This window comes from Danio rerio, chromosome 8, assembly GCF_049306965.1.
Source record: "Danio rerio strain Tuebingen ecotype United States chromosome 8, GRCz12tu, whole genome shotgun sequence".
NCBI classification, from domain to species: domain Eukaryota; kingdom Metazoa; phylum Chordata; class Actinopteri; order Cypriniformes; family Danionidae; genus Danio; species Danio rerio.
This window is the reverse complement of record NC_133183.1, coordinates 48,395,519-48,419,694: the sequence shown is the minus strand read 5'-3', so window position 1 is coordinate 48,419,694 and position 24,176 is coordinate 48,395,519. Positions and strand designations below refer to the sequence as shown.

General features: G+C 36.0%; 2 protein-coding genes across 3 annotated transcripts in view; one reads left to right on the top strand and one right to left on the bottom strand.

Annotated features, from left to right (window-relative positions):
* The window catches only part of ggt5a (gamma-glutamyltransferase 5a), a 44,904-nt gene extending 41,725 nt beyond the window's left edge, over nt 1–3,179 (bottom strand). The window contains exon 1 of the mRNA XM_073909748.1: nt 2,930–3,179. The gene's annotated coding sequence lies outside the window, so the exon portion shown is untranslated. The remainder of the gene's footprint in view (nt 1–2,929) is intronic.
* asphd2 (aspartate beta-hydroxylase domain containing 2) lies at nt 2,778–22,454 on the top strand. 2 transcript variants are annotated; one of them, XM_005167384.6, is made up of 4 exons: nt 2,778–2,840; nt 9,505–10,734; nt 12,469–12,582; nt 21,226–22,454. In XM_005167384.6, exons 2-4 carry the CDS (start codon nt 9,843–9,845, stop codon nt 21,333–21,335), a joined length of 1,116 nt encoding a protein of 371 aa, XP_005167441.1. In that variant the 5' UTR covers nt 2,778–2,840; nt 9,505–9,842; the 3' UTR covers nt 21,336–22,454.
* The last annotated feature ends 1,722 nt before the right edge of the window (nt 22,455–24,176 follow it).

Genomic DNA, 24,176 nt, shown 5'->3' with positions numbered 1-24,176 from the left:
TGGCTGCAATTATGAAGCTATTTCAGATAATTGCATTTTCAATAACTGCATTAAATTACAGAAATAGGCTACTGCATAGTTTCTACAACTAATTTGTGTGGATGTTTATGTTTCCCAGTTTTACACACGTTGATGGGTTTAAAAGATTTAAAAGTGCACTTGTGTGTCTGCCTTTTTTATTGATTAAGTGATAGAGGTTGATATGACATTTTGAATGTAAGCAGAACTAAAAAACTGTTTTTAGAATGAGTAATAATCCCATTAATCTATTACAGTACATGTCCCAGTTCAGTGAATTTAGGCCTAAGCTAATTATTTATTAAAAAGGGACAAGCCATTCTCGTAAGTGACTTTGTTTTTTGTGTGACTTAAATGTAGGGAATAGCTATGTTTCCATCCAAATATTTTAAAAGCAAAACTTTATTTTAAGCAAAACTGGATTATCGCATAAAAGATGTGCGAACAACGCAGTGTTTCCATCCAACGAGTAAAAGAGAACAAAATTGTCACTTCCTGATTAACTGGCACCACATAGCAAAAGTAAAAACAGAACTTACAGCGGTACAAGAAGCTGCGTCAATCTTTTCTTTAATTAATAAATGTACTTGCGCCTCAGTAGACAATGCGCAATGAACAATACACAATGAACAAGTGGGGGCGTTTGAAGCCATGAGACGCAGAGAACAGATGCTCTTGACACGCTCCAGACGCTCTGGAGGTCATTAATAACATAATAACCCTAATTTTGTAATTGTTAAGGCATTTTAGAATGACCAAAACAACATTTAGGATGTTAAAGATTTAGTATGCTCAGCCTGATGGCTTGTCCATTTACACACATTTCCATCAACATATGATCTCTTATAACACATTTTTTTAATGCGCATACTGGAATTAGTTCAATAAAAGTGTTTCCATCGCATTTTTTCTTATCGAATAAACATTTATTCTCTGTTATGCGAATGTTTTTTTGCGTATTTTCACAAATTATGTCCATCATGACATTTCCATCAAATTTTTTTATGTGCATATCCAAAATAAGCATTAAAATAGGTGGGTGGAAACGTAAGGCTAAGGCGAGAAATACGGCTTCGTCTTTAAAAACAGGGAGGAGAGTGACAGAAACTCAGAGTCTAGAGAATAAAAGCTGCTCCTGACCATGTTAGGTTCACATAGTAAGTTACCACAGTAACTGACTCTGAGTTAAATAGGCTACTGCATAGTCTCTTTCAGAAACAGGCTTGACTTACCGTGCTCGAGTTTAACAAACCTGTCATTTTGAAACGGGAAACCCAGAGTTTCTTTCATTTCAGGGTTAAAATACTAGTTTTCACTTAACCTCCTTTCTGAAACGGGCCCCAGAGGAGGATTACCATCCCGCCTAGCGAACAATACAGAATACGCAATTGATTTGTGTCTTCTGCGTGTGGTGTGAACCAAGCCGTGTTGGCCAATCAGAAAAATAAAAAACTGTGTACACACTGACATCATGAGGCAAAAACTCTGGTTCAAGAGTCCACATGAACACATTGTACCCAGATGTTGGGAAAATCTTCACCCTGATCAAAGTTTTCTGAAAATTTTGGTTTCAGTCACCCAATACTTTGTATTCATGTGACAAACAGCAAAACCGCATACATAAAAAAGTGTGGTTTTGAAAATACCCGAGTTCGTGTGGACAAGGCCTCAGATAAAGTTTGCCTTGAGTACGAGTGACTAGTTATTGAAGCCTCCCCCAGCAGCTCAGTTAAAACAGCGTTTGGCACGCCACTTCACTCTCTCATTCCAAGGAATCAGATTACTAATTTATGACATTTACATTTGTTGGGGTCTTCTGGTTTACATCACTGAAGCTTTCAGCAAGTTTATCCCAAAGAAGGTCTTCAAAACAGACAGGTGGGTAACTACTGTAATGTTTTTGCTGCAGTGAGCAGGCCATGAGCTCTGAGTTTACCACGTTCACTTTCGCTTTCTCTTCAGTTTCATATAGTGATTAGTCAATAAGAACAGTGGTGTCGATTCAGGTGGAAAGTTAGGATGATCATAAGAATCTTTGGGGGCCAATAAAAATGATAAATGCATCTAAAGTTACAGGTGAATGTAGAGTTAAAAATGTATCTTTGCAGAAAAAAATTCAATTACAGCTTATTTCTGTCTCTATGGTCAAATTACACCCCTCCTCCCATTTCCTGCATAGTTCTGTCCAAACTATGCAGAGAGTCTCAATTTGCTGCTGTGTGTGATCAAATGGTAAACTGTCAAAGCAAAGCCGTCCTCCAGTTAATGCTGTGAAGGCCTGTGAAGAACAGGTGCACGTCATGGGTTTCACATGGAGCTTCAGTCACTAGGAATGGGGTACTTTAACTATAATGTTTTCAATGGAATTTCCTGATTTAAATTTAGCACATAGTGTTTTTATTAAAATTTTTTTAGGACTCATGAAAATTAAGCTTGAGGTATTTATTAATGCCTCATAATAATAAATGTTAACCCTACTGCATTTTAAAGGATGGCAATACTAATTATATTCATTTTTGTATCAACACTCCATACATATACTAATGCAATTTATTAAAATAATATTTTTATTAAAAAAAATTTAAAAAGTAAATATATTTTTCAAGTTCATTTTTGGGATACTTTTTGGTCTGAAACATATTAACTTATTGAAGGTCTATTTGTACACATTCCTGAATTGAATTACAGATATTGTTTATAAACATGCTCTGTGGGACTCGTTTTCTGTTTCTGAGGGCTGGGTAAAGGGGAGGTCCTTCATTGCATTTGAAGATTCGATTACGAACACATCAGGAACTGTTTACTTCGTCTATCACCTCAAGGCAAGTTTCTAATTTGTCACTGTCTGTCGTTTTTAGTCTGCAACAGTCACTGTGCTATTCTAAAGTAATGAAATTATGCGACTACAAACCTGCATTTTGAAAGAAGCTCGTATCCTGGCTACTTTATGGCTCAAACAATGTAAAGCAGATATCCGCGTTACTGCAGTCTGCTGAGCTGATAGTGAAACTAACCGTCGATGACTACATTGTATACATAGAACTAAGTATATCCTACTATCAAAGCAAAGTTGAAATTTACTAACAAACCGCAAAACGCGTTTCATTTGTTGCAAGTCTGTTCTCCCGCTGAACGCTCTCCAGTATGACGTCAGAGGAAGTAGTCTACGTGGCGCTCAATGCTCCATGGGTGTTGTAGTCCGTAGAAGTGTTACTTTAGAACAAGCGTTTATTACAATATAACCCGCCTTGTAGGAGTAAAATTGTTACATATATTTAAAATGTGGATGAGTCTATCTTGCTTTTACTATTTGTCTATGATTAAGTCTTGTCGCACTGCAGGGTTTATGTTGAGTGAGAAAGGCTTTGTAGGCATGTTCTTCAACAAATCAGTGTTTTGAATGAATGTGTTTACAATGAAAGAAATCCTTGAATTATAACCACCTTTTGATTGTTTGATTTGGAGTGTAAACAAAAATATTTTTTCACCATCACATATAAACATCCCAAGTTGGAAAAAATTCATTTCCAGGGGGGAACATATGTTTGCGAGAAATGTGTGGGGTGGGTAGGGGGGTGGTATGTGAACTTCCGGGAGATGTCTGTATAAAATTTATAACAAGCAGAAGGGAGACTGAATAATGTCCATTACAAAAATGAAGGGTTTTAGCTGACATAAAAAGTTAAAGTTCCCATAAACCGGAAGCTGTGATCGTTATTTTTTTCGTATTGTGATACAGTTCCTAGAGAAATGGAATTTTAGGCTGTTTCTTAATTCCAAGAACGCAGAGAACAGGCCTGCGTTCTTGTGAAGACCAGGCTTGCCAGGTCGGCTCAGAAGAACGAACTCGAGAGACCGCGAGAACAGAACGTGTCCTATAAGAAATGAGATGTTGCATAGGCCTTTTTCACACTTCCTGGTTCCGGTAAGCGAAGCAGTGTACCACAACATCCGGTTTCAATGCGACGGAGCAAGAAAGAATGGCAGGGTCATCTCATCGCTGTGATTGCTGCGTTGCCAGCTGCTCCAACTCAAAAACGACACTCTTACTTTAATGACCAAGATCTCCCGAAAGACGAAGGACAGGGAAAATCATGGATGACAATATTAAAGGGGGTTGAATGCCGTTTCAAGTTATATGCGGGAGTACATTCTTATGCTGTATGCACTTCAAAGCGGAGATTATTGTTTCATTAAAAACTGATGGTCTATGGTTTATTTTGATGAGTAATTATAATATAGACAAAACTCCAGTTAAGCTATCTGCCTTCCACAAACAAGTGCTCATCATAGTCATTAATCTATAAGCATGATTTATCATGCTTATTTTGGAATAGACAGTTCATACAAATGCAAATCTCTTTTTTTTTAATTGGTTTGACAGCAAAATTATTTGTTTAGTCAGTTATATAATAAAGATGGTAAACTTTTCTTACAATTAACTCCTTTATTACAAAATCTCAATAACCCAGCAAGTTTTAAACTGTTATTGGTTCAATTCCTGCAGAGATGTTATTCATTCATGTTATTTAGAGGTATTAATAAGACCATCCTTCTGATGCATCGTCTTTTCATATTACTAAATCTTATGTCAGCAAATTTTGTTTTACTAAATACCAAGAGTAATGATAGAGCTATTCATACTCTTTTCCAAAAAGAAATCATTACTGTACCTTATATTCAATTTTATTATATGTCTTTATTAAAGGGTGAATTGAAGAAAAGTCTGGCTGTTACCACAGAAATATCATGTTAGAAATAGAAATAAAGAAATGTCCTATAAACTCATCCACAGGTTTTATCCAGCAAAACATTGTTTGCAAAAATTTAAAAGTGGGATTGATGTAAATTGTATTTTTGTAACGAATATGAGGAGACAGTTTTACACTTATTTTGGCATTGTACATAGTCAGCTTATGGGGTAAGCTGCAAAATGTATTAATAACGATTCTTTTGTGTTCAAAACCTCTTTCATTATGGATATATGTACATTTGGGCTTTACTTGATTATCCTAATCTAGAGGAAAATAGTTTTATTTATTTATTTGCTTATGTTGTTAACAAAATTGTACATTCAAAATGTAAATTTACTAATATGAAACCAGATTTTAAGGTATTGATGACTGAAATATGCTTGCATAATACCAGTATCAACTCGACCCACTTTAAAATGTGTGAACTCTACCATGTATTTTATTATTACATATGTTATATTACATTTTGTATATTTGTATTTTATTTATAATTACCCCCTGGTATGTACATTTTTGTATTGTAAAATGTTATTTGCTGTTCTTTAAATAAATAATAAAAAAGTAAGAGCTAACGTGTTTCCAGACTTGAGAAAACCTCACGAGCATTAAACAACCTGTAATGCATTAACCGATAGCAACTCGCCATTCACTATATCTGACTCTGAATAAAAAGGAAGGAGGGGGTTAGCACAGTTTACAGACGGGACTACTGACATAAAACTCATCCTGCTGGATGTTAAATAGCCAGGTTAATCTGGTTTACGAATGGCTTGAATGAGCAGATTTTATGCTGTTGGCTGTGCACTTTACTGGAACCTGACGTTGCAAACGCTGTGTAAGACACGTTTTCTGCACAAATTCTGCAAATCGGTATCATCTTTTAAATGCTGTTTTATTAAGGCAGTTTTACACATTCACCGAACAACATCTTCCTGTCCAAATTATGGCAAAGTTGACCATGAGAAAGTCATCCGCTGTCCCGAGGCTGTCATGTCTCTGCGACTCCTAGCGAACCCGGAAATATCGATACACTGCTTCGAAGGGCGCTTCCGGTGTTCAATTCCGCTGTGAAAAAGGTCTATTCTTCCCTGGTTTTTCCTGATGGTCACGTGACCTTCACGCGTTTTTAACGGAAAATGATTTAAACATTACAGCATTCATACATCGATTTACTTCAATTTTCCCCTTTAACAATATATACTATGCCTAAAGACTTTGCAAATATACCTTGCACAATACAAATAAAACAGATTTTAATACTAATTTCAGCAAAATAACACCCTTAATGTGTGTTTTATGCCTTTATTAATATTCTCATGGTAATGCTTACTTTCACCGTTTCATTTAGGTAAATTTAGGGAGGTAAATACGTTATATCTCTAAACTTAAATAATAAATCTATATAAAATGGTGCACTTTCCACCTTTTCCCACCTTTAGTCGCAATGATTTCTGAGACTTCTAGAGTGAGTGCTGCATCGACGTGTCCTCGATACCAAGAACACATTAGGGAATTTTCATGTGTCCTCCATTCTTGCGGTCTTGAGTTTTGGAACTGAACGTTGGCAGTTGATGATGACGTTACATGAGATCACGAGGACACAAGGTCGCTGAAGAACGCATATTGAGAAACAGCCTTAATGACACAACAGTGGGTGTGGCTTGTTTTTTCTACCACTGGTTGAATGAATGTAGCAAAGTAGGAATTTCGTTTAGAAAGATTGAGAAAGGGGTTTTAGAAGAGTTATTACAACCTAACAGACCCCTGCTTAGCATTTCTGTTTATTGTCAAAACTGACAGTTGAACCAGCGTGATTAAATATGTTAGCCCATTACCTCAAAATCACATAATCTGCGAATAAGACTGAAAACAAACAGGAAGTGCATTTTCAAATTTCAATTAAAGGGGCAAACATTTTTTTTCTTAATGATATGCACAGATGAATTGTTCACCACAAAACTGAGTTAACAAAATCATATGGTTAGTTTTGATCTCTTGGGGACTTTAAGTGTTCTGGGACTGTTCCTTAAAGGTTTTTCATTTCTCTTTTGGTGGAAATCAAAAACTAAAACTCATTAAACATTGCAGGGTGTACTTGCAATAAACCAGGGTTACACAAAATATATTAAAACATGGTTTCTACAAAGGGTGTGAACATGAATTATCTTAAATGTTACAATACATTCTTAGGAACACTTTATGTTTTGACCATTTATTTATTTTAGGGGCTTGAAAAGGCTTTAAAACAACATTCAAATATGTATTTTTTGAAAACAATTATTTTTGTTTTAATATTTCATATTATTTTATCATTAATGCCTCTGCACATTTGTGCAGACACAGATTGGGGAGAGCAGGGATAGAAGTAACATGGGATGAAAGTAAAAGGGATTTTCTCAAAGCCCTGACAACATTTGCTTTCCAGTCTATAACAGCACATTTAGCGTGCAACCCTTGATGGAGCTGCCAAATATCAGCTGATATCGAGGCCATGTCCCGTGATTTGGTCCGAATTTCAGTTTTAAAGTGCAGAAACTAAATTATTGCAGCAGTTCTTTTTTTCCTTATTACAAGTTGCGTTTCTCTTTTTATGAGTCACAGTAATGATCAATCTACAGGTTATTTAGTGCATGAACACTTACTTAAGTTTGAATTGTCTGAGTTTTTCAATGTTTAAATGACACAAGTTCCTGTGGGGACGAAAGTTATTCATGTCCCATTGTTAACAGACAAATCTTATTTTTCACTTCCACATTAGAGTTTGCAGTGTTTGGATTCAGTTGTTTTTTTGTTTGTTTGTTTGTTTTTTTATGTATATTTTCAATAATAATAAAATATTCAAAACTTTTCAGAAAAATGTTAACATTTTGCATTGTTGTGTTGCTTTTAAAACATTTGATGGAACTGAAATTTAAAATCAAAACAGTTTAATATTTTTGCAAAAACAAAAGACAAAATATGTTTGCAGTGAACATCAACAAGGTCATAGTCAGATATATTTAAAAATATTGTTTTGTTACTTTCATCTCTGCTGTTGGGGTTTTAGATAACAATGTGCAGTTTTTCTACATTGATAGAAAATAACACCGGCTTTTAATAGAGCACTTTTGTGAGTCAGTAACCACACCAAAATATATATTTCTGAAAGTTAATTATTTTTTAAAATTGTTTTTATTTTATTTATTTTTTTTTTATGTTACTTTCGTCCCTGTTGCGTAAACTTAAAGTATTGCTGTCTGAATTAAATTAAAATGAAAGGGAAAGCTTTTGGTTTAGGCTTGTTTTCCTTTCATACAGCACTCTGCTTTGAATGTTTAGGTTGAAAGCTTGAATAACAATAATATCCCTTTTGCACACAAACACATACAAACACAAAAATGATAATTGTAATATAAAGATTATTAAAATAAAAGCACTAGCTTGTCGCCCCCATTGGTAAACGATGTTAACTGCACCGATACTTATTTAAACGTATCATTTATTTATTTATTTACTTACTTATTTATTTATTTATTAATCTATTTATTTTATCATGCTATATTTAATTTATTTATTGTGAACGCATAAAGAAGACTGAATCCCCATCACTACTGCCCGTGGCACCTCTTCTTTACCTGCATGCATAATGAGTTAGCTGTATGGCTCGAAAAGTATTATTAATAATTATTATTTTGCCTAATAATAATACTTTGAATTATTGATATTTCCGTTACAAGTAGAAGTTTTGATATTAACCCTATACTAATCATGTGTCAGGATTTAAGCAAGCAATCAGTGAGTTAGCTGTGCGTCTTGGTTATATAAACGCCCAGATTTCAATGATGAGACGCAGGACGTCTGTCATGTTGTTTTCTGCCCGGTTGCGTTCGGCATTATGGACGTCGCCTGACAGCGCTTTACGGACAGAAGGGCAGGACTAGAAACTGCAATGAAACACATCGACAGGGAGGTGTCTGAGAGGCAAGTGTAGAGGCAGGAGAGCTGGCAAACGCCGGGCGGAACAGTCGCTGCTAATCTGACAGACCAGAAGTGCCGTGAAGCTCTCGGTAAATATGCGATTGAATGAGCGTCATTTGCCCATTGACTCGTTATTTTTGCATGCTGGGTGTTTTTATGTAAATTGTTATGTTGATGGGTTTTCCTTTTCTTTGTTCTTTTATTATTGCACGCATTCCCCTGCTGTTACTCCCTCTCTCAATCTGTCTGTTGACAGCCGCCGCGTTATAACGCGTGTAATATACCCTAGGTTTGTTTTTATCACGCATCTCTACTATCCTGTCAGGGCGCATTCCATCTGAAGGATCCTAATGCAACAGCAATGCAACAATTCCCTGTTGTCTTTGTGTCGGCCAATTAGGCTCAAATATGTTCCTGCAGGTTTATGTATGCTTTTAATGCAGGTATATGGCTTGGAATTCTCTCATGACTCATGATTTTTAGAAAAGTGCAGTGCGGAGGTGTTGCCAAAACTGAATTTCAGATGCCATTCCTGTCTTTGTGCTGCGGTCTCTATCAGGCTGCTGGTCGGTCTGTGAGTGAGGGTGGGGAGGGGGTTGGTGAAGTAGCCGGAATGTGTGTGGGTGGGTGGTATATAGAAATGATCATGTGGTCAACCCAGGCCATCAAGGCAGGTGTGATGCAGTTTGGCTTGACGGCAGTGTCTACGCACAGATACTCTCTGCTGCACTTTATCACAAAATGTCCTTTATATCTGTTTCTTTCTTTCTCCCAGGTGCCCTCGGGCTCACTGTGTCTGTTGGTTGGGATCAGGAGGCGAGGAGCAGCTGAAGCATCTCTCAGAGGCACACTGTCAACATTTCCAAAAGCACTGAAACCAAAGCAGCAGTCACGTGATTTAAGCACGAATTAAACCGATTGCATAAAAAGCTTCTTGATGAGGCAGGAAAATGAAGCAAGAACAGGAAGCGAAGGCGGTGTTGCTGGACTGAAATACCAAATCAAGCTCTTCAATGCGCAACCCAACCAATTAGAGCACCCTCAATCAAATCTACATGTACGTCTGAGCGTGTGTGTCTGAGCTAGCGCTTGAATCTATGTTCTTATGCAGGGATGGAGTGGTCTTTAGAGCGGATGAGGGAATGGGTGGCAGGTGGCATGCAGTCGGTGCGAGAGTGTGAGTCCAGCGCTCTAGGCACTGCTCTTTGTCTCGCCCTTCTGTTTATCTGGTACTGCTATCGTGTGGGATGTGAACACACCAGCCCATCTCTCCGTGGCGGTTTCAGCCCTGAGCCGCGTGTTGGCGCTGTACCTGGCGTTCTGGCCTCAGAGCTCTCGTCCCGTGGAGGCTCCTCCAAACTCCGGCAGATCGGTGGGGTTGGAGGAGGTGGAGTCAGTGATGAAGAACTCAATGGGTTTGCCTACTGCCAGTCCTCAGAATGCTTCCGGTGCACCAAACCTGGTGAAGGCCTGAACCAGCGGCTGTACCACAGCCTGCAGGAGTACGCCAAACGCTACACCTGGGCTGGCATGGGCCGCGTGCACAAGGGCGTACGCGAACAAGGCCGTTATTTACTCTGCAGCCGTCCGTCTATCCAAAAACCTGAGGTTTTCTTCTTGCCAGACCTTCCCTCAGCTCCTTTCTTCTCCCGGGAAGCGCAGAAGCATGACGTGGAGCTCCTGGAGAGAAGTTTCCCTGCACTTCTGGCTGAGTTTGAAAGTGTATACCGGCTGCCATCCAGTCGGACCGGCTCTTCACTTCCACCTGGCTGGAAGGCCAACAGTACCCCCCGTGGCCAGTGGTGGACCTTCTATCTGGTGAACCAGGGTACTCCAATGGTGCTGAATGCCAGAAGGTGTCCACGTACATGGAGGGTTCTTGGGCAGCTCCGTACTTTTATTGCCAATAATGTGTTTGGAAATGCCTGCTTCTCTGTGCTCAGTCCAGGATCCACCATCACTGAACACTACGGCCCCACTAATGTACGCCTGCGCTGCCATCTTGGTAAGAGGTTAATGGATTGGAATATATGAACACCACCAGTCAGAAGTTTGGGCTCATCCACTCGTCGTTTATCTTAGCCTACGTGTTTTTGGGAAAAGCCAAATATATTGCATGGGCCAAAATATATATATTTTTTTATATTATGCCAAAAATCATTAGGGTATTAAGTAGAGATCATCTTACATGGAGACATTTTGTTTGGTAAAACAATCTAAACGCAATTCAGTAATATGGCTATAATGAAATTTGGACAACTTTAAAGGTGATTTACCAGCTGATTCGAATGTTATCACGAAATTAAAATGGCGTTTTCAGTGGTTATCAGCTGATAGATACAGGCCAGTAGGGGCCTTCTGCGTATACTGGTAGGCTCCTGTTATCCACATGGTTAATCAGCTATAAATAACATACAGGAAGTTAAAGAGAATTATATATATTACTTATTAAATTTTCCAATAATTGTTTTCTTTTAATGTCCACTCCAAACCTAAACCCAACTGCCACAGTAAGGTAAAAACAGATCTGTATTTGGAGTCTTCTCTATTAATATAGTTGATTAACCATGTGGATGGATAATAATAGCCTTCTGAGCCTACCAGTATGTGCAAAGCCATATCTATCAGCTAAAAGCCACTGGTAACGTCTATTCAATCGAGTGATAACATTCGAAGCGGGCGTGATTTTCTTAAAAGTTAGATTTTTCTAAACGATTAGATTCCAGATGGAGTTGCATCTAATAGCCAAATTTAAACCACACTTGTCAATGTATTTTTTCCAGCTTTCAGATGATGTATAAATCTAAATATCTGAATAAACACTTATGACTGGTTTTGTGATCCGGGGTCACATTTGTCATCATATTTTAGAGTAACTCAAAAAGTGGTATGGAAATCTTACAAATATAGGTTGGGGTCAGTAAGAGTTTATATTTGTATTTTGAAAAACTGAAATTATTAATCAGGCATGCATATAATATAGATTCCTAGTTATCAATGTCCTCTAGAAATGTTTTTTCAACATCGAAAGTGGAAGATATTTAAAGCAGAAAATCAGCATATCATGTGACACTGAAAACTGAAGTGCGGCAGCTGAAAAATTTTGTTTGCCATCTTATTAATATTGCATTTCAAAATGTATTGAAATAGAGAACAGTTGTAATATTATTTCATAACATAATAATTTTTACTGCATTGAATAAATAAGCAAATAAAAAACTACATGAATAAAACATTTTTTGAAACTTAAATTAAACCCAATTTATTAAACAGTAATTTGCATTAACATATCAATAAATATTTCAGATTATTTTAAACATTACGTAAGTAGTTTAAATTTAAACTGGACACATTTTGAATACTGTAACCTTAGTATAAATAAATAAATAAGTCGCAAGGATATTTTCCTAGTGTTGGGTTGCAGTTGGAAGGGCATCTGCTGTGTAAAACATATGCTGGACAAGTTAGTGGTTCATTCTGATGTGATGACCCCTAATTAATAAAGCAACCTATCTGAAAAGAAAATGAATGAATGAAAGTTTGCAAGGAAACTAATTTAGAGGCAGATTTTATTTTCTATCAAACGGATTTTCAGGCGCAAAACTTTAAATCAAACGTGCCCAAACATCTGACAGGTATTGTGTGTTTTAAACCACTGTGATGCACTATCTGTCTGTTTAAGGTATATTCATTGTGTGTGTGTGTGTGTGTGTGTGTGTGTGTGTGTGTGTGTGTGCAGGACTGAAGGTGCCCTCTGGTTGTGAGCTGGTAGTCGGTGGAGAGCCGCAGTGCTGGTCTGAGGGAAGCTGCCTGCTGTTCGATGACTCTTTTCTTCACACTGCATTTCATGATGGTGAGAAAGACAAACAATGCATTGCCTAAATGTAATAGATAGTAGAGCACAGGCCTTTGATATAAAATAAAGAGTGCAGTGGTGGTCAGCTGATATGAATTTTTAATGCCGAAAAAAAACATTCAGTGATGCTGACATCTTATGCAGCAGTCTGTCTGACACAATCCCTATCAAACTATACATGATCTTACATTATTTAGTTTAAACATATAAAGGTTTGAATTATACATTTTATATATTTCAGATATTTATTATATTTAAAAATACAGGTTTATATTAACTTTAAAAGGAATTTCTTGACTCTGTACTGTTTATTAATTAATAGTAGACTACCTGACAAATGTCTTGTCGCCTATCCAAGTTTAAGGAACAACAAATAATAGCTTGTCTTGTAGTTGATCATTCGCTATCAGAAATGGCTTCAATGAAAGACAAATCTTCATCTTACCAAAGACATGCTCAATAATTTTCATCTCTGGTGACTGGGCTGGCCAATCCTGGAGCACCTTGACTTCTTGGCTTTCAGGAACTTGTTGATGTTGAGGCTGAAGTATGAGAAGAAGTGCTATCCTGCTGAACAATTTGCCCTCTCCTGTGGTTTGTAATGTCTGTTTGTAATGGGCAGAACAAATGCCTTGACACCTCAGGCTGTTGATGTTGCCATCCACAGTGCAGATCTCTTACTGAATGTAACCCCAAACCATGATTTTTTCCTTTACCAAACTTGACTGAATTCTGTGAGAAACATTTTCTAAACGGGTTCCAACAGGTCTTCTGCTGCATTTCTGATGATTGGTATGCAGTTCAACAGATGATTCATCAGACAAATCTATCTTCTGCCACTTTTCCAAATGACCAACTGGAAGTCAAGTTATTATTTGTTACACTTACAACTGGGATCGATGACAAGACTTTTGTCAGGTAGTCTAAATAATATAATAATAGTATTTTGCACATATAGAGATGTGTAAAAATAGATGTTAACTATAAATAAAAAATATATTTTAAAATATGTGTAAATTACAGTTTTATCAAATTATAACTAGTACTGATTATATATATATATATATATATATATATATATATATATATATATATATATATATATATGTGTGTGTGTGTGTGTGTGTGTGTGTGTTTGTGTATACACACACACACACACACACACACACACACATACACATATGTATATATATATATATATATATATATATATATATATATATATACATACACACACACACACACACACACACACACACACATATATATATATATATATATATATATATATATATATATATATTAGTGCTGTCAATCGATTAAAAAAATTAACTAATTAATCACACCTTTTTTAAAAAATTAATCGCGATTAATCGCATTTAAAATAATGAAACTTGTAATTTTGGCTATTCAAATGGAAAATTAATGTAAATGCAAAACAAAAACTATTTAAATTTAAAATATAATTGTTTATTAGAATTAAAATTCAAAATGTAATTGTCTAATAGAATTTTTGTTTAACTTGTAACACAGATTTCCTCATGTAAACAACATACCCACAATAAACCATCAAGATCCTGGCTTGACAGCCATATTTATTAAAGAAATTAAAACACAGGCATGTTAATGACATTTAAATTTCAAAACAATCAATGCCAATAAAGAAAACATTGATTTCCATGTTGGATTCTAAGTGGACTGCAAAAAAATGCCAAAATACAGGAATTGCAGATATGGAAAATGAAAAATTATAATAATAAACTATAGAATACAAACTGTTGCACTCATTGTAAAGTTTTGTTGCTGTGAGTTGAGAACATTAGTTATAGAGTAGAAACAATTTTGCTTAATCCTCCTTTACATTCATCCAGTTGCTAAGACTAGGAGTATCCAGCAAGTGCACAGAGACTCCCAAATGCCCGCAAATGAATGATAATTTCTCGCAAACCGGTCGTTAAATACATTGCACACCCCTCTCCCCCGCATCCCTCCTAGCTCTTCAGGTAGCCTATGTCGCGCGCAACTCACCCCCACCGTCCTTCAGGTACGTTTCACGCGCACACGCCCCTACTCAGATACGTCGCTCACTCCACCCCTGACACCCTTCAACGGGCCTGACACAGACACAGACAGACACACACACAACGCACTGCAGACGTTTTGGCCCCAACGGCCTTCCATACTGGAGCAACTCCCCTCAGATTTGCTTAAACTAAGCGTCCTAAAGTATTACTGTATTTCACAAGGACTCTGACACAACAACGCGAAGCATACGCTTTCGTTGCTTTTAATGAGTAAACACGCTAAACTTGGAGGCCTCATGCTGAAAGGCAGAGTAATGCCCTGTCTTTGACAGCTCGCGACTTCACCAGAGACTTTCTGAGTGCATTCACATAAGACACCAATACTCCGATTTTAATATGGTTAAGATTATACTCTTAATAAAATTCTACCGTGTAGCCTAAGCAGTGATTTTAATACCTTAAAGGAACACAGAGTCACGAAATGCGGAGGATTTTGTTTCTGTTCGCCATGCGGTATCAACTTACAACAGAAGTCGAAAGTTAAAAATTAAACACCCGAAATTTCATGAAACTTTGGAGAGCCTGGTGATGCGACTAATTGTTTTATACTGAAACTTGCCTTCAAAAAGTGCTTCCTTGGTCTTATCCACATTTCTTGCATGTTAAACACATGTCCACCACAACAGAAAGTAAGAAAAACCTGCAATTGCGTTAATTGCGTAAATTTTTTTTAACGCGTTATTTATTTATTAATTTATTTGTACCGTTCGGTACAACCTCCGGTTCAATATGCGCTTGTGAATTGCGGTTTTCTCGGTTTTGCGTTTAAATAATTTATGTGTATTTTTATATCTCCCCGAATTAAGTGTTTGCTTGTAAGTCCATAAGCTGAGATGAGGAAACTCTTATATATCCAAATATCCAATCACTATGCTTTAAAGTTAGGGGGCGCTTGACCATCATTCAACACTTTAACATGGCAAGCGGCGGTGAATTGAGGCTGAGGCAACAGTACAAGGAATCGCCGGCGAAGTGAGTTAACAGTACGAGGAAGCGCCGGCGTCTTTCAAATCTGCGGTGTGAGGACATTTCGGTTTTGCCAGTAAGTATAATGCCAATAAAAGAAAAAAGGTGAACAAAAGATAACTGTGTGCAAGCATTGTTTTACATGTATAACCATGACTGCACATCTGCAGCGCCATCACCCAGCAATATCACTGTCTGAAGGCAGGATAGCAGAGAAGGTAATAAAGTCCTCCAAATAGCAACACTCTCTTGCTGAATCTTTTAAGCAAACATACCCAACTGGTTCCGAGAGACACATAAAAATAACAAAGGCAGTGTGGGTGTTTATTGCTAAATATTTGCAGCCGTTTTCGGTAATGGGAGATATGGGCTTCTGTCATCTCATAAAAGCACTCAATCCGCGTTACAGACTTCAGTCTCGCATTTTTTTCAGCACAGAGATAATTAGGATGGTTTATTTATGTTTACTTAAGTACAAATATGTTTATTTGAAATGGCCAACTTATCTTTAACTTCACATGTATGTTGATTTTTAAAATGTAGGAACGTGTGTTCCCCAGTTTGTACATGGGCTACCAACAGCTGTGAGATTTCAGTGTTAATTTTTTTTTATACAATACACTAGGATCTAGTGTACTTTTCTTGGCTTTTAAGTAAAACCAAATGCGTATTGCAATAAATTATTTATATTTTTTCTCCTTAACCTCTTACTGTTCCTATTGCATATAGAATAAAAAAAAACACATTTCAAGCCATGAGAACCAAACAGATATATATATATATATGTACAATATATATATATATATATATATATATATATATATATATATATATATATGTGTGTGTGTGTGTGTGTGTGTGTGTGCGTGTGCGTGTGCGTGTGCGTGTGCGTGTGCGTGTGCGTGTGCGTGTGTGTGTGTGTGTGTGTGTGTGTGTGTTAATCAGTGAATGTCTCATTATTTCTGAATATGACATTGTCACAGTTGATATAGTGCAGCATACTTGGCAATCAAGCATTTATAGTTGCCTATGCATGTCCAACGACTTATATAATAAAATAATTACTGCAACTGCGTTTCAGTTATTCGACAGAACTGTTAAACAAATCTAGTAAACTATAAAGAATAATGAAAGCTTTTACACACTGGGTTCTCGGTTTTGTCAAATATGAAGAGTTACTTATCACATTTATCAGTGCATGGCCTAGAGGAGAGGGGGTTGGGGGTTCTGGTGGTTTAAACGACCCAACCCCCACTGCCAAAGGTCCAGAATTTGTCCCATACATGAGCTCTTTTGTCTCGTTTTGACTGCTATACCATCACAATTGTGGGGGAAAAACTTAGTTCACCGTTTACCATCAAACTGGCCTAATACTGGTGTCACATGTTTTTGAATCAGCAAATCAGTGTGTGAGCCGAATGCAAACAATACTTTTATTTTACTTTTAATTTAATGATTCCCTAAAACATATAGTTTCATTACTTTTGCTGATTTTAAGGGTTAGTTCAACCCAGAATGAAAATATTATTCTCATTTCCTCAGCCTTTAGTCAGTAAGCAAACGAAGACTTTAGTCAGAAAGCAAATGAAGATGTTGGGCATTCACTGCAGCTAATTATTTTTCATGGATCCAGCATACAGCTAGGAGACAAATTGTGCAATCTACCTGAGACATGATCTATGTAGTAGGTCATCTTTTATTTTAATGTTGTTGAATGTAGAATATCATTTCTCAAGTAACATATTTTTAACCTTAGACTTTATTTTTGGAACACAAAATGACCAAAAAGTGTCAAGCGCTAAAAAAGCAGTCCATTTCATACTAAAAAAATATTTACTTTTTCTCGCTTTTTACAAGAGAAGCTGAAAAAACAGTGAAGCTCCTCATTATTTATTGATATTATTGTTAAATTTTGTTATTATTCAGATGATCAAATTTTAATTTTTGTGGGAATATTCTAGCCAGTTTGTTAATAAATGAGCTACAGTTTTTGATTTTAAACAAGTTTTAAGAGAATTCTGTAATATTTCTGTTTATTTATTTATTTTTTATAGAAGGTCTAAGCAATTTGTACTATACTAATGTACACATTGACATAGCATATTTCTTCATCTTACATTTAAAATACTACTCTCTATGAACAGTACAAATCTGTATTATAAAGCATGCAGTTTGAATGAATATTTAAAAAAAATAGAAATATAATTTGGTATGTTATTTGACAAAATTAGAACATTTGTTTTGGTACATCAAAAAGAATGCACATTATCAGCCAACAAACTTCTAAGCAAAATAGTAGATAAAATGGCACTAAAATGAATTATTTTATTACATAAAGAATAATAACTAAATTAACAGTGACAGGAATACCTGCAGAAAGATACACTTTTTTAGAAAAACAACTCCTTACACCATGCAAGCTGGCTGTATGCTGCAGCAAAAAAGAAAAACTTATCAAAGTCAATAATTAAGTATATATATATATATATATATATATATATATATATATATATATATATATATATATATATATATATATATATATATATATATATATGCACATTTTGAGAAAAGTGTTCGTTAAACAGAAAACGGGGAAAAAATAAACAGGGGGGGTAATAATTCAGGGGGCTAATAATTCATATATTAGCATATTCTTTTGATTTCATAATCAATTAGATTTGGGTGAACAGACTTTTAACATTGTCATAGAAACCTCTCTGATTTGACAGATTACAGTGATAGATAAACCTGTCTGATGAAACTTGCATTTTAGCATGATGAAAAAGTTTTTAAAGAAATAGTTTATTCCAAAATGAAATCATGTCATCATTTACATACATTTAGTATTATTTATGACAATTATTTAGATACATTTACATTATTTACTTGCAATAAGTGTTTGCTGTTTTTTTACTCACCCTCAGGCCAGACTTTTTGTTCTCCAGTTTAACATGAAAATTTTTAACTAAAACTGTGGTCAGCAGAGAATCCATAAATCCCAGTAGTCAATGACTAGCAGCACTTGGAAAGTCAAAAAACAAATACAAGCAAAACAAAATAATTACCCATGGCTCCTGACAATACATTGAGGTTTAATGAAGCAAAACAATTGTTCTACAGTTTTTGCCAAAAATTCTCTTTAAGTCTTGAATGGCCCTGAAAGAGATTGATGTTTATATGTAAATAAGAGTCCAATTAAAATGTTTGGGTTACCAAAATCCCTGTAAATACAGGATGGATGAAAAGAGTTCATATTTCTAATATAGCCTTTTGTGGCCAATGCTTGACAGTGGCTTGTGGACCTTTCCCTGATCCCAGCGTCTTCTTTCTCTCTAACTTCTCATTCTGTCATATACTGTACCCTAGCTAAAAAAAAGTCATGTAGTCGATCCCAGTTGTCATTCATTCGTTTATTTTCTTTTCGGCTTAGTCCCTTTATTAATCTAGGGTTGCCAACGTGGAATGAACCATCAACTTATCCAGCATATGTTTTATGCAGTTGTTATGACCTAAACCGGTCACCAGAAACAAGTAGAAGACGAGTGCAATTGCGGTAGAAAAACATATTTATTTACTCAATTCAATAGTCATGTTGCTAGCCCTACTCAGGTCCAAGACCGACCCTAGACGAAAGATGATGACCAGATTCCATCTGCAGCCCCCCTTCCTCACGTCCGAGACAGACACGCTATTTTAGCAGGGCAAATCAACCATACACCGCTGTTTTCAATCAGCTGGACCTGTAACACACAGACACACGCAGACGCACACAGCCAGACGCCCATACCTCAACGAAAACAACCACAAGGGGTCGTCACACAATGAATGCCTTTCTAGCTGCAACCCAACACTGGGAAACACCCATGCACTCCTATTCTCACACACACACACACACTACGGACAATTTAGCTTACCCATCTATGCCCACCTATAGTTTTAATAAACATATTTTAGAACTTGCTATTTTTATAAAAATAAAAATCAAGAAAGAACCAGATGAAAAAAAATTAAAATATTCAATACGAAATATGATCTGTTGCTGATAATGCTAAATACAGAAATCTTGTACACTATATCATATATTTTCAATTAATGATTCAAAAATTCAGACATAAAACTTTGTTTCGTTATAGGTGGATCATTTTTGAAAACCTATTTAGTGACACAATTTTGATGGTTGTTTGTCGACACCCATTGGTTACACAATGTAATTGCTTTCACCAGCGTCAAGTGAATTTAATGGGGATTTTAATCTTTACCATATCCCAGTTCTTCTGTGATATTTAGTTATTTGTAACTCACTAAAAAAATGTGAAAACTGAATCTCTTTTGCAGCGCTTATTAGAAGGATTAATAAACAAATGCAAATCATTATTATCATTTATCATTCATGTTACATGGGTTTGAATTGAGATTTCAATCTTTTTAATGTTTAATTGTGCAGCTTTACATAGAACACATTAATGCAGGCTAAATAAACAGTGACAGAAAACTTATTTAACTAATAGCCTAAGAAAGCATTTAGGCAGGTCCCACCACAACTTTTTCCGTCATTGCTATATTTTACAGGGACACCAAAATGCTTTCATACACATGATTTGAATGACGCAGGAAGGGATCTATCTGCAATTGTTAAAAATGTTGGATGTTGGTCACTGTGATCCGTACACCCCTAATATATATATATATATATATATATATATATATATATATATATATATATATATATATATATATATATATATATATATATATATATATATTTATATATATTTATATATATATATATATATATATCCCTGTTGTCAGATGGCCAGAAAGTGATCCATTTTTTTAGAAATTGGTAAAATATTTATGTCTGTGATGCAGCAAGTCCAGAGACTGTTGTGTAGACCATGATTTTTTTTTTATATATAAAAATGACTTTAATGTGAGATATAACTAAAAACAATTGTCAAAAATAAATATTTTCTCAATTCAAATAAGTAGCGGCTTGGAACCAGAAACAGTATTTCATACGTCACTACTTAACAAGCAGATATAATTCATAAAATTAATCAGTTAATTAGTTTAAAGGAAGCTTGTATAATTAATGGAGTTTAGTCAGCCCAAAAAATTCCTATTATTAACCACTCTGAACACACCCAGCAGGCACAGGTCGTCAACATGACGTCAGATTGACATTGTACCCCAACGTCGTGAAACATTGCATTCAGGCCGACGTCAATGTCCAACTTCAGAAAAATGTTGCATTTTGGTTACTTTCCCACACAACCTAAAAACAACAAAATATTACTGTCTAATGATGTTACAGCTTGACGTTGTGTGAACCAATATGACGTCAATCAGACGTTGGATTTTGGTTGCCAAACCAGACAAATAAATGTCAGTTTGACATCAATATGATGTTGTATTAAACGTTGGCTCGACATTGGATTTCGGTCACTTTAAAACACAACCTAAAATCAACAAAATATCAGCATCATTTCAAAATAATGTCCTTAGATGCTTTTATGCAAGCAATTATGCATAAAAATGTTGTAAGAAATTGTCATTTACATAAAAAATCCCTTTACTGTGTGCTCAGGTTCTGCAGAAGACGGCCCAAGAGCGGTATTCATGGTAGACCTGTGGCATCCAAACGTGGCCGCAGCTGAAAGACAGGCACTGGACTACATCTTCACTCCCGGCCGCTGAAGGAGAGCAGCAACAAGCAAAGGGTCAAAGATTTCCATTGTATCAACAGAACGAATCGAGTGCAAAGGGAAAGACAGGAGTGTGGAGAGAACGTCGCTCTCTTCCTGTAGTACAGTATACGTACCTTTACTCTCACTTTCCCTCCTGGCACTGCTTCAGTAGAGACTTTGATGTACCGTCACTATTGTACATTATCAGTGTTTACAGACCTCCTTGAGTCTTAACCATAGCAAAAACCTGCTGTTGAACTGTGCTTGAGACTAAGCCCTCGCGTAGATCTTACAATTTAGCTGCAGGGTCACATTATAATCAATATCTTTACACCTGACAGTCAATCGCACATGGAAATGCACTTTGTTTTTTGCTAAGCCTGGTCACTAAAGTCAGGTGGGATTGTATAGGAAGCACAGTACATTGTTTGGTCTGTACATTTTTACCAAGGTTAGGCTCACAGAAGCTAAGCTAAACAGTCGTAAAACTGGCACATGCTGCAGAGACAAGAGATTTGACATTTGCTGTAAAGCTACGTGGATATAAGGCAGAGATGTTATGCGAAGCGAACTGAAGCACTACCAGCTTTTGTGTAAACTGACCTCCATTAAACGCACTATAGCGGCACGTATTTTGCTGCCACCAAGAAGTCAGGGTCGGATGGAAAGTATATGAGCACATCAAATCAGCCTGCTTTCCACTTTACTCTTTCCTAACCTTGATTTCTTTTAATGAATTGAATCGAAACGCGGTATCAATCGCTTTGTAACTCTGTGAAACTAAAGAGAGACACGACGCTTACTGTTTTCGGAAAAAAAACAACAACAACAATGTTATGGCTGTTAATGTGTGCTATTGGTTCAACTTTATTGTGCTTTGTCGTGCTGCTTGTTAGCAGAGCTTTCGTGGTTGTTGCATTGATATTGGTACATTCCTTTTGTAAGACGACAGGCCGTTTTGAGACAAGTTTCGTGAGAAGTGACATTTTATATCGTTGTGAAACTTTTTGGAGTTGCCGATCAATTTTAAGACAACGTTCCTACTTCCATGTTTTGCGAAATTGTGTGCCATGGACTCACTTTGCAATGGATGAGTAATTCTGTCGATTTAATAAAGAATTCAATTTAATATTGCTTTTCTTTGTGGTCGTGCTTGCATTTAAATGTGTTTTAAAATAGTATAAGTCGACGGGGTGTTTTGTATTGATGCAAATCAACAGCGGGTGCATATGAAAACGAGATCTGCATCAGTTTGAGGGTTGGTGACGTGATAATCGCACGTCAAAAGGAAAAACAAGATTATTTTGCTTACCCTACTGGCAGAATATTTTGCTTGTTTTAAGGAAAAACTCACTTAATATTGACACATTATGTTGGCGCCAATAGCCTAGTGGTTAGTGCGTCGATACATAGCACCGAGGTGCTCGCAGCGACCCGAGTTCGATTACCGTCTCGAGTTCCTTTGCTGATCCTTCCCCTATCTCTGCTCCCCACACTTTCCTGTCTCTATATCTCCACTGTCCTATCAATAAAGTTGAAAACCCCTAAAAAATAGTTATAAATATTATATAATATATAAAAAATATTCATAATTTCATATAAAGAAATATTACTATATGAAGATAGGTTTTCAGTAATGATGGTAATCACTTACACTATTTGGATATTATAAAGAGTTTTGTTTTGTTGTGTTTTTTTTTCCATATTAAGGTACAGTTCAGTAAAAAACGGTGAAGGTATTGATAAAGTTATTGTATTTCCTCAAACATCAGACATCAAACTACATATATATATATTCCTCAAAAAGAAGTGTTTTACAAAAAATAAGCATTGTTACTGCCTATTTTCTAACTACTCTTATATCTCTTATATGCAGTTTGGATACATTTTAAAGCAACATGCTGGATGTTTGGAGGATTTTTTAGTATATGGGGGTGGTAGATGGATGGGTAGTGCTGCAAACGGCAGCCATTATCAGACTGCAGCACTGGAGATTTACATAACTAACCTCTTTTGCTAACACCGAGGGGAGAGAGAGATAAACACCAGATGAATGAAAGCGTAGATAAAAGGCAGATGCGATCCACATACGGTTGTCCATATAGTGTTTTGCAGAGGTTGCAGATTCAGCATCCATAATACTGCATAAAATCATGAGTATGGTATTAAAAATAGCATTGATACCAGTGTAAAAGCTTGCATAAGATGGGTTTCTTATGTAATTATTAATAATATTGTCACAATATTCTGATGAATGGTTTGATCAGTGAAATGGGACCCTGGACTACAAAACTAGTCATATGATTGTACGGGTATATTTGTGAAAATCGTTAAAGATTAAGTTAAAAAAATGATATTAGATAAAGCTCATGTTCCATGGTGATATTTTGTATACATCCTACTATCAATACATCAAAACTCTAATTTAAATTCAGAATTTAGTTGTTGTTTTTTAAAGACTCAAATTACAGATCTTAAATAGTTGTTTTTCAGTCAAATATTATAACAGCTTATCTACACTATAAAAATGCTGGGTTTCACACAATTCCTTCAATCTGTCCCAACACAAATCCATTAAGTTAGCTTAATCATTTTTACAAATTTAAGTGGATTGAAAATAAAACGATTAAGTTGTCCCAAAAAGAAATAACAACTGCATGGTTTCCGCTATATTCATTCTTCCATGGCAGGGCGCCACGCCAAAATTCATCCCGCCACAGCTACATTACAGCTTCTCATTCAAAACATATACTTTTTCTTTTTATAGCGGGTAATAATCACACCAAAACGTATTAAAGGGTAAGTAAATTATAACAGCGTGAACTTCTCTGTAACCGTAGTAGTGCTGTGT